General features: G+C 39.1%; 1 protein-coding gene across 3 annotated transcripts in view; it reads right to left on the minus strand.

The window, feature by feature from the left end:
• Nucleotides 1-13,247, minus strand: part of myom3 (myomesin 3) — a 50,813-nt gene that overhangs the window by 1,288 nt on the left and 36,278 nt on the right. For all 3 annotated transcript variants that reach the window (XM_029504288.1, XM_029504289.1, XM_029504287.1), the window contains 15 exons: nt 11,611-11,737; nt 9,297-9,478; nt 8,978-9,092; nt 8,626-8,782; nt 7,908-8,014; nt 7,518-7,562; nt 7,230-7,366; nt 5,129-5,273; nt 4,333-4,392; nt 3,566-3,633; nt 2,798-2,908; nt 2,538-2,625; nt 2,237-2,275; nt 1,878-1,983; nt 30-193 (listed from right to left, as the gene is read on the minus strand). In XM_029504288.1, the coding sequence (XP_029360148.1) occupies nt 30-193; nt 1,878-1,983; nt 2,237-2,275; nt 2,538-2,625; nt 2,798-2,908; nt 3,566-3,633; nt 4,333-4,392; nt 5,129-5,273; nt 7,230-7,366; nt 7,518-7,562; nt 7,908-8,014; nt 8,626-8,782; nt 8,978-9,092; nt 9,297-9,478; nt 11,611-11,737 (1,651 nt within the window). The remainder of the gene's footprint in view (nt 1-29; nt 194-1,877; nt 1,984-2,236; nt 2,276-2,537; nt 2,626-2,797; nt 2,909-3,565; nt 3,634-4,332; nt 4,393-5,128; nt 5,274-7,229; nt 7,367-7,517; nt 7,563-7,907; nt 8,015-8,625; nt 8,783-8,977; nt 9,093-9,296; nt 9,479-11,610; nt 11,738-13,247) is intronic.

Genomic DNA, 13,247 nt, shown 5'->3' on the forward strand with positions numbered 1-13,247 from the left:
GTGTAAACCATGAGATTATTCACACTCACCTTGTCCACTCAAGTCAAGGTAGCGATTGTGTGTGTCTTTGCCGTCAAACATCTCAAGAGTGTATTTGCCTCTATCATTCTCTGTTGGGTTAAATATTTCAATCCAGACCATTTGCATGGAGCAGCCAGGCTTAGTCCTGCCTTCATGGTCAATCTTCTTCTCCCTGGAGAAGAATGAGTACAGGCATGTTGCTTTAACTATAATTTATGAAATATATGTCAGTGCTTATAAAATCCCTGTTTTTAACCATGGTGGAACTATCAATGATTGGAAACTGATGAAAAGGTGTTTTGCTGTGGCCATTCTTCAAGGGCCCAGCAGAGGGTGCAATAGGCTTGACTAAAGAAAGCAGCTACATCCTTCAGCATGTTTTAAGCATGTAAAATAAACAGTTGCTCTATAAATCATTGCCAGGGAATTAAAAGTATTGCAACAGAATCTGCATGCTTGAGCATGTTAAAACCCCGACCAGCTAAAAAACACCTTTCTGCCCATCAGCAGTTAGTACAGTGCACCTGTTTCATCCTCTATTTTCTTTTTGGTCTGTCTCTGCCGTAGGATAGAAATTCAGAATATGTTGGTATCGCCCACATTCTTAATTCTGATCTGCTTGTTCCCAGTTTTTCACTGAAACTTTATTACAACTTGGAACACAAACCTGAGGCTTCGTAGCTGGCTCCATTTTTTGACCGATGTGTCATTTATGGAAGTTAAATTATCAATCAAAATTAAACCAAGATGTGACCCCAGCGGCTTATAACATTTGCATCTAGACATCAGGATCCAGTTGTACTGTCACATGTTACATTCTGAACGTTACCAGTTTCTACCAGTTGAACTTTAATCGGGAGTCCTATCATTGTGATGCCAACAGTGGAAATGTCACAGTAGATTAAAGCTAGTGTGGAACCTTTACTTGTAAATGAACGAATGTCTGTTTAAGCTCTGCCAAATGATGTCACATGGAGCTGATTAAGCCCATCAGCAGCAGGTAAATATATCTATTTCTTCAAAGTTTTAGGTCTTGTGACTGTGGTGACATTTCAACACTGGCCCACTGGCAGCAATGTGTGCGCTTTCTTTTGTTGTTGTTGTTGTTTTGTTTTTTTTTTAACTTTAAAGACTATGGTGGAGCTTATTGTAAGAAAGCCAAAGAAGCATTCAAGGAACATTTTCGATGCACCTGATAAAAGGAAATCTGTGTTCAAAGGAAGGCTCACAATCCATAAAAAGAATGGGATTAATGTTATAGACAAACATAGATCACCATTGATATGGTGATTTTCCTTGCAGGAAGCAGCGGTGTTTGTGTAATTACTTTCATTGCCAGAGGGAGTAGAAAAAGTGAAATATATCATTGTTATTATCAGTATCATTTACGGTGCCTTGATTTGGATCAATCCGTTATGTCCATTGGGTTTTGTGTGTGAGCATATGGAACAGTAAAATCAGAATCAGGTTATTTCCTGAGTCAGTGCACACACACACAAGCTGCAGCTGTGTGTGTGTGTGTGTCTCCAACCACGCGTGTTTTGTGGGACAGCTGTCATACTCGTGATGTTCCTAGGCTGCTGATATTTTGTACATCTTTCTGTCCCTTTGTGCTTTGTGGAAAGTTGCACTTCCATGGCTTGCTCTTCACGACGTCCCCACTGTTTCATGTCACTGAAGTCGATATAAAAACCTGAGCTTGCTTTTCATTTGGTATCCTGTGGAAGTGCCCGTTGAGTTTCAACATTCTTACACCGGGTTCCATTAAGGTGGAAGTTAAGCTTTGAATCCTCAATTCTCACTGGCTGCTGCTCATTGGATGTTAGGTCAGAGAGCTCCTCTGCACGTGGACTCACTTGAAGTACCAGCTGGTCTTCAGGTAGCTTATGTAGTATTTGAGTGAACAGTAGAGCTTGAAGCCCTCAGCAGTGCTCTGCAGTCTCAGTGGGCCGGCTGACAGCGCTGTAGAGACAAGGCATTGATCCTTATTACGTAATAAAAGTCTACATATCCATTTCACTACAGTTTTTTTTTTATAATTGGAGCTCAACACAATAATATTCTCTGAAACAACATAAACCACAATTAATTAACATGCCTCTTAGTTGTTTTATCTTCATCCCAACACAGCACAGCTGGTGTAAAAAAAAAAAAGCCATTGGCACATTTCACAAAGGTTCTCTGCAAGGTAGAGCCCCAACTGTGAATTACTCACCACACTGTTTGCTCAGCTGCTGGAGAAGATTGTCAAACTCTGTAAATACAAAGAACAATTACGCATTCACATTGTGTTTTATACAGATATTAGAACTCAATAAATAATAAACACAATACGACTGGTTTAGGTGGGAAGCTGAATGCTGAGAATGCATATCGAGAAATGGAGGAAAATAAACACATTAATCGCCTCATTTCCATTACAGATAGCAGATTTGCATTAGCTCAAACATACACACAGAGAAATGTGTGCCATTGTTTCTGGATATTTGTTCGATGTTGACATGGTTATGTCTCACCGTTATCCAGTAGCTCCAAGGTGCTGACGTCCTCTCCTCTCTTGTCTGACACCACGGCTCTGTATGAGCCTACCTCTTTCTTTGTAACCTGAGGGGAAAAAAAACCATTCACTATATTCAAGTTCAATAACCCTTGGAATGAAACACTGACATCTCTGGAAAACACCAAAATAGTGATTTCATTTCATTTTATTTTGGCTACTACTTTTGAATTCCAATTAACATTTGAGCTTTTCAGCCACCCTCCTCATTTTGGATACCTGTGAGATGGTGAGTGCGCTGACCCCTGATGACTGCTCGTACACGACCTGGGTCACCTCCCTGCCTTCTTTAAACCACTTGAGAGACGTATCCTTGCTTGTATTCGTCACCTGTGCGAGGAGAGATGTGCCAGAAATATAAAAAACAAAGCCTGGCCATTCTCTGAAAGAACCGCAGTAAAACTCTCTGCTTTCTCTACTGATAACATTTTTGTTTAGGGCTTAATTTCATGAACATATTTTCTGTTGAAATTAAATCTAAAAATGTAAAAAAAAAACAAAAAACTTTTGTTGGAATCAAATTGAAAACCTACTGAACAGAACACACTATCACTCATACTCAGTCATCTAAATCATCACAATTAAGACAACCTCGATCCAGATGAGCAGAAAAAAAAGGTAAACTTGCATGAATGAAACATCATTAATTCATGTTATTTCAGAAGCAATAGTAGCAACAGACAGTGTTCACTTGATGAATGGTTTTATAAAAAAACAAAATACAAAAACCTGTTTGTAAATGAAGACTTCATTGAATTCTGATGAAGATATTGTGGCTTTTGTTATTTTATTATCATTTATTAAATTTTGTGTAACATTTGCTGAAGACGGAAGTTTCAAGTTAGTTTTGTTATTGCCATTTCAAAAAGTTATGCCACAAAAATAAATCATTTTGGTTATTTCAAGGAAATTCACAATATTTCACATGAGGTTAGGATAAGTGTGTTTTTGCCATTAGCCAATCTGTTAAACAATATGTGGAAGTACCTTGCACTTTATAATGAGTTCACAATCCTCATTGATACTCCATGACAAGAATTCCTGGAAATAGGGTCCTAAAAAGAAAAACCCCAAACAAACAAACAAACAAAAAAAAATCCCCACAAAACTAATCATTTGTTAGTTTGTCTTAAACTAACGAAACAGTGTCCACCAAACAATCAATTATTAAGAACAACAGATGCCTCTGTCGTGTGCAATAAAACGCTAATATGTGGATATGACAGTGACAGAATTAAAACCAACTGGACTATTTGAAACAACATGCAGCGGTTGCGAAAACATTTGTCCCACTTGGCTGAAACTCTCCTCTGCATTGTATTACCTTGCAACTGATAGAAAAGTGTGTCACGTGGACTTTGAGTCTCATGTAGACTCTGAACAGTGGACATGGTGTGAGACGGTGTATTTGAACAAGGACACTAACCCCTACACACAAAAGAGTTGTATTCACCTTAGCACTTCTGAGTGCAGTGCACGTAGGGCACAGCAAAGGGAGCCTCCCCCTTTTCTTTATATGACCGTTTGAGATAAAGAGATTTGGACAAGACAAAACAACTTCATTAAATCCAAATACGCCTGAAAAGTGTTTGCAATTGTTTGATGTAATATTTCTCTTGGAATGAGAAGAGAGACAAAGTCATGTTTATTCATTTTAAAGCAGCAAGCATGTTTTAGCAATACTCTACAGTGAGCCTGGCCGAGATTTGAACACAGCAGCACTGCGCCGATGTTTGATGATGACCATTTCTCACCTGACTTTCTCTGAAGGTCACGGCGTTTTGCATCTGCCAGCGCTAAGGCCTGACGGAACTCTGATAGAAACACAAAGTATTATATCAGATATCAGATCAGTTGGACTGAGCCCAGCAGTGGTGAAATCTTTATAATCAAATGAGGAAGTGCTTCGTTAATAAAGGACCCAGAAGAGTAATTAAAAAGAAGATTTAAATCAGGATTAGCTCTTAAATTAAAATGTTTTCCAATACAATCATTAAAATGGTGATACTTTGGCCCCTCAGAGAACCAAGAGTTGTTATGATGCTGATCAGTTCCTGTGTTTGCTGATGACCCAATGATGATGATAACACAATTAAGTAGCGTAGATATTTGGCAGCCAGAAACAGGAAAAGTACAATTCTGAGATCCCTAAAAAACCTGAAGAGTCCTGAACATGCTTCCTGTCAAAAATTTAATTTCTATCCACATCTGCAGCTCACAAATTTAACAACTATGAACAATTGCTGTGCTTGTCAATTATTCAGGTGTGTATTTCTTGTGTTTTAAAAAAAAATCATTTGTCATTTTTGACAACATAGGAAAATGGAATATATGAAATGTGGGGGGGGGGGGGGGGGGGGGGGATTACTATATAAATTATTTATTGGACTAAAATGTTTTACTTCTTAGATGGTTTCTATATTTGCATAATGCACCAAAAGCCCAAAAGAAAACCTGAGCTTGTGTTATTTCTATTTTGTGCTGTCATTCATTATGGGATATAACAAAAACAGATGTGATGGTTCAGTCACAGGTGAGCGCACGACTCACTTTGATCGACGAAGACCAATGTGAACTGGTTCTTGGCGCGGCCATCTCTCAGCTGAGCCGTGTATGAGCCCTCATCCTGCTGGGAGAGCTTGTCAAATAGGATCTCCACCAGACCTTTGGCCTTGTCAAAGTTGATCTTGCGGTGCTGAGAATGAGAACAAACAAGCGTTGCCGTATATACAGTACACGCCAGGTTGTATGTACACAGACGATGTGTACGACAGATGACCAGTAGATGTGCTGTTTGCCGTAATGGATATATGGTTAGTCATACGGAAGGAATCTATTGGGAAGGAGCGCATGAAGGAGTCTAAATGGATGTGCACAATGTAGATTAAATGCTGCATTTCCCCCTGAAACACACATGAGCACACTTAATGTGCACAGAGAAAAACAGATAAACAAACACTAAGAGAAAACAGGCTTTGAGCTCATTTTCATGGCTTTTATGTTCATCAAGATAAGTGTATGCTTTGCATGTTGATAGGCCTCAGTGGTGGGAGTGATTTGTGATGTACAGCAAGCCTAAGGGCTTTAATCAGCTAAATGGCTTTTGAATTTTCAAACCTCAACTGTGATCATTTAGAAATACAGTGTAATCAGTACTGCTCAGATGGAACCCTGATATTGGAAAATAATGGAATAAATGAAACTGAAATACAAGAGCTGAATGGGAGTTGCTGAATATAAAGCAGTTGTCCACCTCACAAACTCGCACAAACACAAACACAAAATTCAGCAGAAAGAGTAGGAAACCCATGAAAAATATATTGTCTTGGGTTATTTGTTTCTCTCCCTGCAGTGAGGACACGTTGGTGCATGGTCGAATAACCTGGACAACAGTGCAGATTATCTTGGTGTCACAGTGTATATAGGTGCAGAGGAGGTTTATGCACATTCAGTTCATGTTCCTCTATGATTATAATGCTTCCTTTATTTTAGGTCATCTGGACATTTTAAAATGGCAGGTGGAATAACCACCATCTCCATTTTCGGTTATTCTATATGTGATAAAATGAAAATGCTTCTCGTTTTTGTAGAAACTAGCTTTGGCTTTCACTGAAGTAAATGGATTTGGAAGTCATTTTTGATATATGTGATAACTCAAGTGCAGCTACTCACATTTCAGCATGCCTTGTGTACCTGATACAGTTAATGATATGCTATGCTATGCTACAGTTTTCAGCTTCACCCAATACTGAACTACTGAGAACTACTGTTGGGGACTGACGTGCTGTTGATTTACTACCCTAATTAATGCTTGTTTGAATTGTCCATTTACTCCCCCTCTGCCTTTCTTTGGCATCTTACCAGAACTAAGATAATTAGCAGACGTGAACTCCTGCTTCACCTTCAGCTCCGTTGATCCTCCTGTCTCTCCAGACTTTGTTAAATTAGCTTGGCTCCCAGACCTTTCTGCTACCTTGCACACCTGCTCTTCATGTTTGCTGGCAGACTCAATTTCCTGCCTTCCAGGATATTTATTAAAACACAAAGTTCTGGTTTTGATTAATGCTGGCTTGTCATGAAGACAGATGCATGCAGCTACCTGCTAATAACATATAAGCTATGGACAGTTTCATGACGCCAAACTTTTTCAGCCGAATAAATTTGTTGTCATCAATTAAGTATTATGCTGTAAATGTTTCCATTTTACATACATTATGAATTACAGAGCTGTTGTGAGTTTGAAGATAAATCTGAAGTTAAACAAAATGATCGAGGGAAATGAAATGTATTCCGTCTAATAAAATTATTCAGAATCAAATTTGTTTCTATCGTCATGAAAAATCACTGCTCATAGCACTTGATCATGGACACATTTTAAAGCTTCATGATAGAAAATATTTTTGGCCGATCAATGTGGGAGAGCAGGAGAGTGAAAGGGAACTTGCATGCAATCATTTGTTTGGGAACAGCCCAACGATTCCTGATTCATCAGATTACAAACCAGATAAAGTGGACTGTGCTTAGCTGTCCCAAACACCCTACGTTCTGGCTTACACACGAGTGAGAAGGAAATTTTTAAACCCTGACAGGGTTTGTGACACTGAACTGTTGAACAGCTTCAATACAGGAGAGCCTGTGCAACAGTTTTTACCGGAGTGCTTGTGATTTCCTGGTCATTGAAGATGAGCCGCAGTTCGGCAGCGTTACTCAGACTTTCAGTCTGAAGCCAAAGACGAACGTCGCCTTTCTCAGAAACCTCCACCTGCCAGCCCGTCTTCAGAGATATCACTGCCAAATTAAAATGAAACACAACAGCATTACCAGCTAAGCTGAATTAGTTAGGTGATCATTTCATCAATGATTACTTAATGAGTGTTAGCTGCTACTGATGACCTCAGGTAAATATGCTCATCACATGGCACAGCATCTTGGTACATACGTGGATTTCTGACTTGCCAGCTGAGCTCCTTGAGCCGTTCAAGATCTGCAAATAAGGAAAAAAACAGCAGATGAGGTTTGATTACATTTTCATCAAGACTTTGATTTTGTAACACCTATATATTGTCAAAGTACCAGTGAGTAGAACAATGGCTAAATTTAAAACTGCGATGCTGGGAGGTTCCTTAAGAACATGCTTTTAGTGGGACTAGTGACCTTGTGGAAGTGAGTGTGAGGGGCATTTATTTGCTTGAGAGAAAAGCTAACACTAATCCAAGTCCTGCTCTTCCTGCTGCTTTCAGCTTCTTGAATAACATGCAAGAAAACCGACTTGAACTGTTCTGAATCGGATGAGACTCTATTTTACTTCAACTAAAAGATTCCAGTTCACCTTCAGCAGTGAAGTCGTAGCTGGACGACAGGTTGCTGTTATCGCTCATCTCTACGGTGTAGAGACCCAGATCCTCCTCAGAGGGGTCAGTGAAGGTGAGGATTGATCTGAGGGATGAATTGAAAAAACAGACAAATTGATCTAGACGGCCTTGTATTTATCTACCAAGCTTCAGGCAAACGCAGCTGTAGGTGCTGCTTTGTGCCGTCAGTCATAAGATGTAACTGTGCTTCCTGTCCCAGTGGCTTAGATCAAAGCTTCCCAGCCACCTGGACTTAAAATGAACCAATCATTTTGTTTAAAATGCTATAAATGAGGAAAATGGAGTAAATGTGGGACCCAGCAGACAAACATCCCTCAAGCTCAGAAATCGGATAATCCAGAGGGGGCTGACATTCAGAGGAAATCCAGTGAAAAATTGAATTAATTTATTCAACCTGGATCAGATAGCTTCTTTTTGTGTGCAGGGCCAAAGGTTTGTGGGTCACAAAACAAGAGATGACACTGTAAGTGTGAAACAGACAGAGTTACTCAGAGACTGACAGGCTGAGAGCTACACTGGGAGTGAGGGAGTTACTGCCTCCACAAGTCTGAAACCAGATATTTTTTAAAAATCTCAAACATCTCGAATGACTTCAAACACTTTCACAGATTCCTCGTCATTCCTCTAATCACAGGAAACAGAACAATCTCGCCATGTTACACTTGATTAACCTGCCTGTTGTTCTTGGTTTCTGTTTGGGCTCTTCCGGCGTCGATGGCATCTGTGTAGTTTTTGCTCCAGAGGAACTTGCTGTCATCATTCATCTCATCAGCCTCATAGCTCAAGAATATGAAGCCATCGTTGTCCACACCAATCTCAATGTTTTTGGTGCCTGAGGAAGACAAAATGGACAGTATGGTTCACGGTTCAGTTTTCATCAGGTCATATAGCGGACAACTTTCATTTAATGTACAGACATGCAAATGACAATAAATCAACCTTGATATTCTTGATATGATACTGGTTAATAGAACTTAGCATGTAAAAAGTGTTTAACACCAAATGAAGTTGAACACTGACTGCTGACCTGGTTTAGTCTGAGCTGTGATTGGCTCAGAGGGCAGGGAAGGACAGCCCACTCCAGCCTTATTGACAGCCGATACACGGAAACGGTAGGTCTGACCTGTCTGAAGATCTGCCACCTGGATATTATAACAAACACACCAAGTATTTACTGGCTATTGTCATAACCCTTTTGGATTATTTGCATATAAATATGGAACACTGAATGAAATACTGGGACACTGCGAAGCTTCTGTAAAGACGGTCGTGTTTTTAGATTTTTATTTATTGGTACTTTTCATCTTCTACTAATGCCTTGAAAACATTTTCACAGCTCCCCCCACCTTGTAATGTGTGTCAAAGATCTGCTCATCATTTACAGCTGTCCAGTCTTCTGATTGGTCACCCTGACTGATTTCCAGCAGATACCCAGTGACGGGGCTTTGTCCTTCATACAACGGAGCTGCCCATCGCAGCACCAGGGAGGTGTTTCTCACCTCCCTGGCCTCCAGGTCATAGGGGCAACCTGACAGAGATGGGCAAATGTCATGGGCATGTCCGTGACGATCAATGACATTTTGCTGGGCAGATAACAATAATTCACTATTTCACACTGAGATACACAAACCAGATATAACAGGAAAGTCAAAAGGAGTACAGTGACTTTACTTAATCTACCCCTGCTGACTTCATGGTGGCATATAGTAGTTAATTTGCTAAATGATTTTCAGTCACTTTTAAATTATTAATGACATAGAGGAAAGCCCATTTGCCAAGATTAATGAGCTGCGCTTTAAAAGTGGCATGTGTGAGAGAGGCTCTCTCCATTTTCAATATTAATGTCACAAGAGGCTGATATGAGTGCGACCACAACTGCTGGGCTGTCTATTGAGCCACCACACACTGGAATGACTTTGTGTGACTTCTGTTTGTGTGTGTGTGTGTGTCCCAAAGTTTTATTGAAAGCTGTATCCAGATTCCCTCTCGAAGTCAGCCCACATACCCACACTTGTGTTTATGCGGCAGCAGATAGTTGGAACAGTGTGTCCTTCAACTCATATATGCCAACAGACTACACGCTAAAATTGATGCTGTATTGTCCTAATACCATTTTCAGAACAAGGAATCACACACTTCATTCTGTTCCACACTATTAAAGTTGGCAGTAGTGTGCCTTTAAGTTGGACATCAGTCAGAAGACACTAGGAAGGTGAGATTCAATATTATTGATGCTCATACAAAGTTGTAGCACCTCCACAGATGGTTCTTCTTGAATGTGATGGGGTCAACATAAATATTCAGCTGCGTCCTTGTTGAGATGGATTTTAAGACAAAAGAAAAGCTCATCGAAATAATTTCTCCTTCATGTACGACCTACCGGCTTCGAGATAGCTCTGATTATTGAGTTTCAGTCATACAAATACAAAACCTATCATTATCTAACATCTAGCAATCATCTCACATGATTTAATAAACAAAAATGATGAGTATTAAGATACTAGAGATGGTAACTAGCAATAACTTGGAAAACACAATGATGAATTTCATTATGAATTATTCTGTTCCATATAGACATAAGTGTGAGTCAGATTGAAAATAACCCTAACCCTGACCCGTCCTGGTTGATGTGACGCTGTTCATTCCTGAAGTGAGTCATTATTGTTTACCACTTACAGACCAGTTTCACATGTAGTGACTCTTTAACTGACAGTGGATTTGATGCTAAGTTTGAGGAGACTTGAATAATATTAGAGGACAAGCCATACATATAACAAATAATGAATTTAACTAACTGCCCGAACTTAAGAATATTATTCTGGCTATTATTTAATCTGCTGATTTGCACTTGACGGCTGACCTTAGCCTTTATTCTCTATTTTAATGGAACAACAAGATAATAGCCAGATTTTATCACAGCCCTTCATCTTGTTTGGTTTGTTTCTTGTGTAAAGACCATATGCATAATTAATTGTGTCATTTAAATCAAATAAAATTGTAATGCATGGATGGGCTTTATATCACTCTCAGCTCCCTTTGCAAAACAGGATATATAGACATTTTGTTTCCAGAGCTCAGAGCCTCTTGTAGAAAAAAATATCTGATGCTGAAGTTTCTAAAATATTAAATCAATAAGTTCTCTGCCACTGATAAACATGTTTCGATTATTAATACTTCACTTGGATATTTGACATTCTCCTGGCTCATTTTAAACTTGAAGAAAAGAAATTATGGATACATTCTATACAATTTTGCATCACACCACCTGGAAACAACTTGGACATGAAAACCTCTTTATAGTGCTCAGTAGAAGTAAAACCTGGAAGCTTATAGATTCAGAATTTTCTAAACAAGGGGGTTGATGCCATTTTCTATTCAACATGTTGTAAAAAACCATATCAGGCACAAACTGATCAAAGCCGAGTAGAGTTTTTATGTGATAGAAAACACGTCGTGGGGAGCGGTCTTCAAATAAATACAGCAGTAATAGACAAGATGTACACAGTATTAAGATTTCTTCCCCTTTGATTTAAGTTGAACCTGTCACACATTTAGATTTTCAGAGACATTGTTTCCCTCTGTAATGTAATTGGTTTGAAAGGAAAATCATCTCAGCTGAACAGACAGATTTAAAAAATGGACCAACATATTCTGCCTTACCTGGCTCCGGCATCGTCCATTTCTCACACAGGAAAGCGTCGCTGGCCTCAGAGGGCTTCCCGACACCGGCCAAATTGGCAGCAAAAACACGAAACTGATAGAAATGCCCACCAGACAGGTTGTAAACCTGTGGAGGCAGAGCAGGAAAATAAACCTAGGCTATACTCAGGCATTTGAGGCCAGAGCAAAAAGTTTCAAAAACACTTCTTTCAAAAACTAACTTAAAATATACATCCATATTACAAAACAGTTTTCATGGGCAATCGTGTACAATACCTCAGAGAGAATTTTAGTTGTATGAATGAGAACCAGTTCTTTTCGTTGGCCACTGATGATTTCACATATTCAGGATAAAACTGTTTGTGTGAGATGTGTGATTTTGATGTCTTGTTTTTCTTCACATTCTCCATACTACCACATGATGGTTTCTGAATGTCAATTTTCCACTAAAAAGTTTTATAAAACTGTGAAATATTCAGTTGGAAAGATAACAAAAAATTGTAATGCTTGTTCAACTTTGAAATATTTAAGATTGCTTGATAAAAAGCCTGGAGGAAAGAAGGGAAGCTGGATTATTTAGTAATATGTCCAGTCTAATAGACAGCCTGTTTTATATATATATATATATATATATATATATATATATACACACACACACACACACATATATGTTGTAGAGAATAAATAACTTACTTCAATTAGTTTCATTTGATTTTAAACGATTTACTATGAATAATTAAGCATTCTCTCTCTGTTTCCATGATAGTAGAACCTTAATTGATTTGCATAAATCAAAATAACTCGGTTAATACTGGTATTCTGTCTGACCTCAAGGCAAACATGGCTCTGTTGTAAAAACACACAAGAGCAGATCTTCTCTGCCTGTACTTTCACTCTCTTCTTCCTGACCGGCGCAGGTACTTCCTAATATACTAGCTGTGCTGTTGCTCCTGCCACAGTATTTTTAGCTGAATCTCTGTGACACTGTTGCTTTGAGAAGAGAGAGGATTTATCCTCATTGATTTGTTCAGTGATGTTCCTACTCACAACCACTTAGGCTCTGAGGCTTTTATCGCCTCTGTGAACAGTTGTGAACTTCTGCCACAGGTCTCAGCTCAGTCCTGGCAGCTAACTGAAGAAAACTGAAGGAGTTTATATAAGAGCAATAGTAAATGCTGTTTAAAACCAATTTCCCCCTCACGTAGTTATCTATAGATCTTCCTCTAACCGCATTTAGGCAGAACGACAACCTTCTTATCAAATCAATATACAGCCCACCGAGAGAAATACAAAGGCATCCTGGCAAATCAGGGTACAGTGAAGTACAGTTTACAGCCACTAGATGGCGAGCAGGCTGCACTTGATCAATGGGACATATTCTTCATCCAGCTTTTGAGTGTAATGTCATGCTCACAGAAATAGTAGGACATTTGGCTGTCGAAAGACTGACCACATCATCAATAATCAAAATAAAAACATCTTCATTCTTCACTTATGGCAACTTCAGCACTGGCATACAGGAATAAAGAATATTTGCCCAGATTTCAGGCATCAGAGAGAAAATAAACTATACTTTTCATTCCATAAGGTTGATTTATCAGCCACACTTACTTTGGAAGGTTTAAGTTAAAAACATA

This window comes from Echeneis naucrates, chromosome 6 (genome assembly GCF_900963305.1).
Source record: "Echeneis naucrates chromosome 6, fEcheNa1.1, whole genome shotgun sequence".
Taxonomy (NCBI): domain Eukaryota; kingdom Metazoa; phylum Chordata; class Actinopteri; order Carangiformes; family Echeneidae; genus Echeneis; species Echeneis naucrates.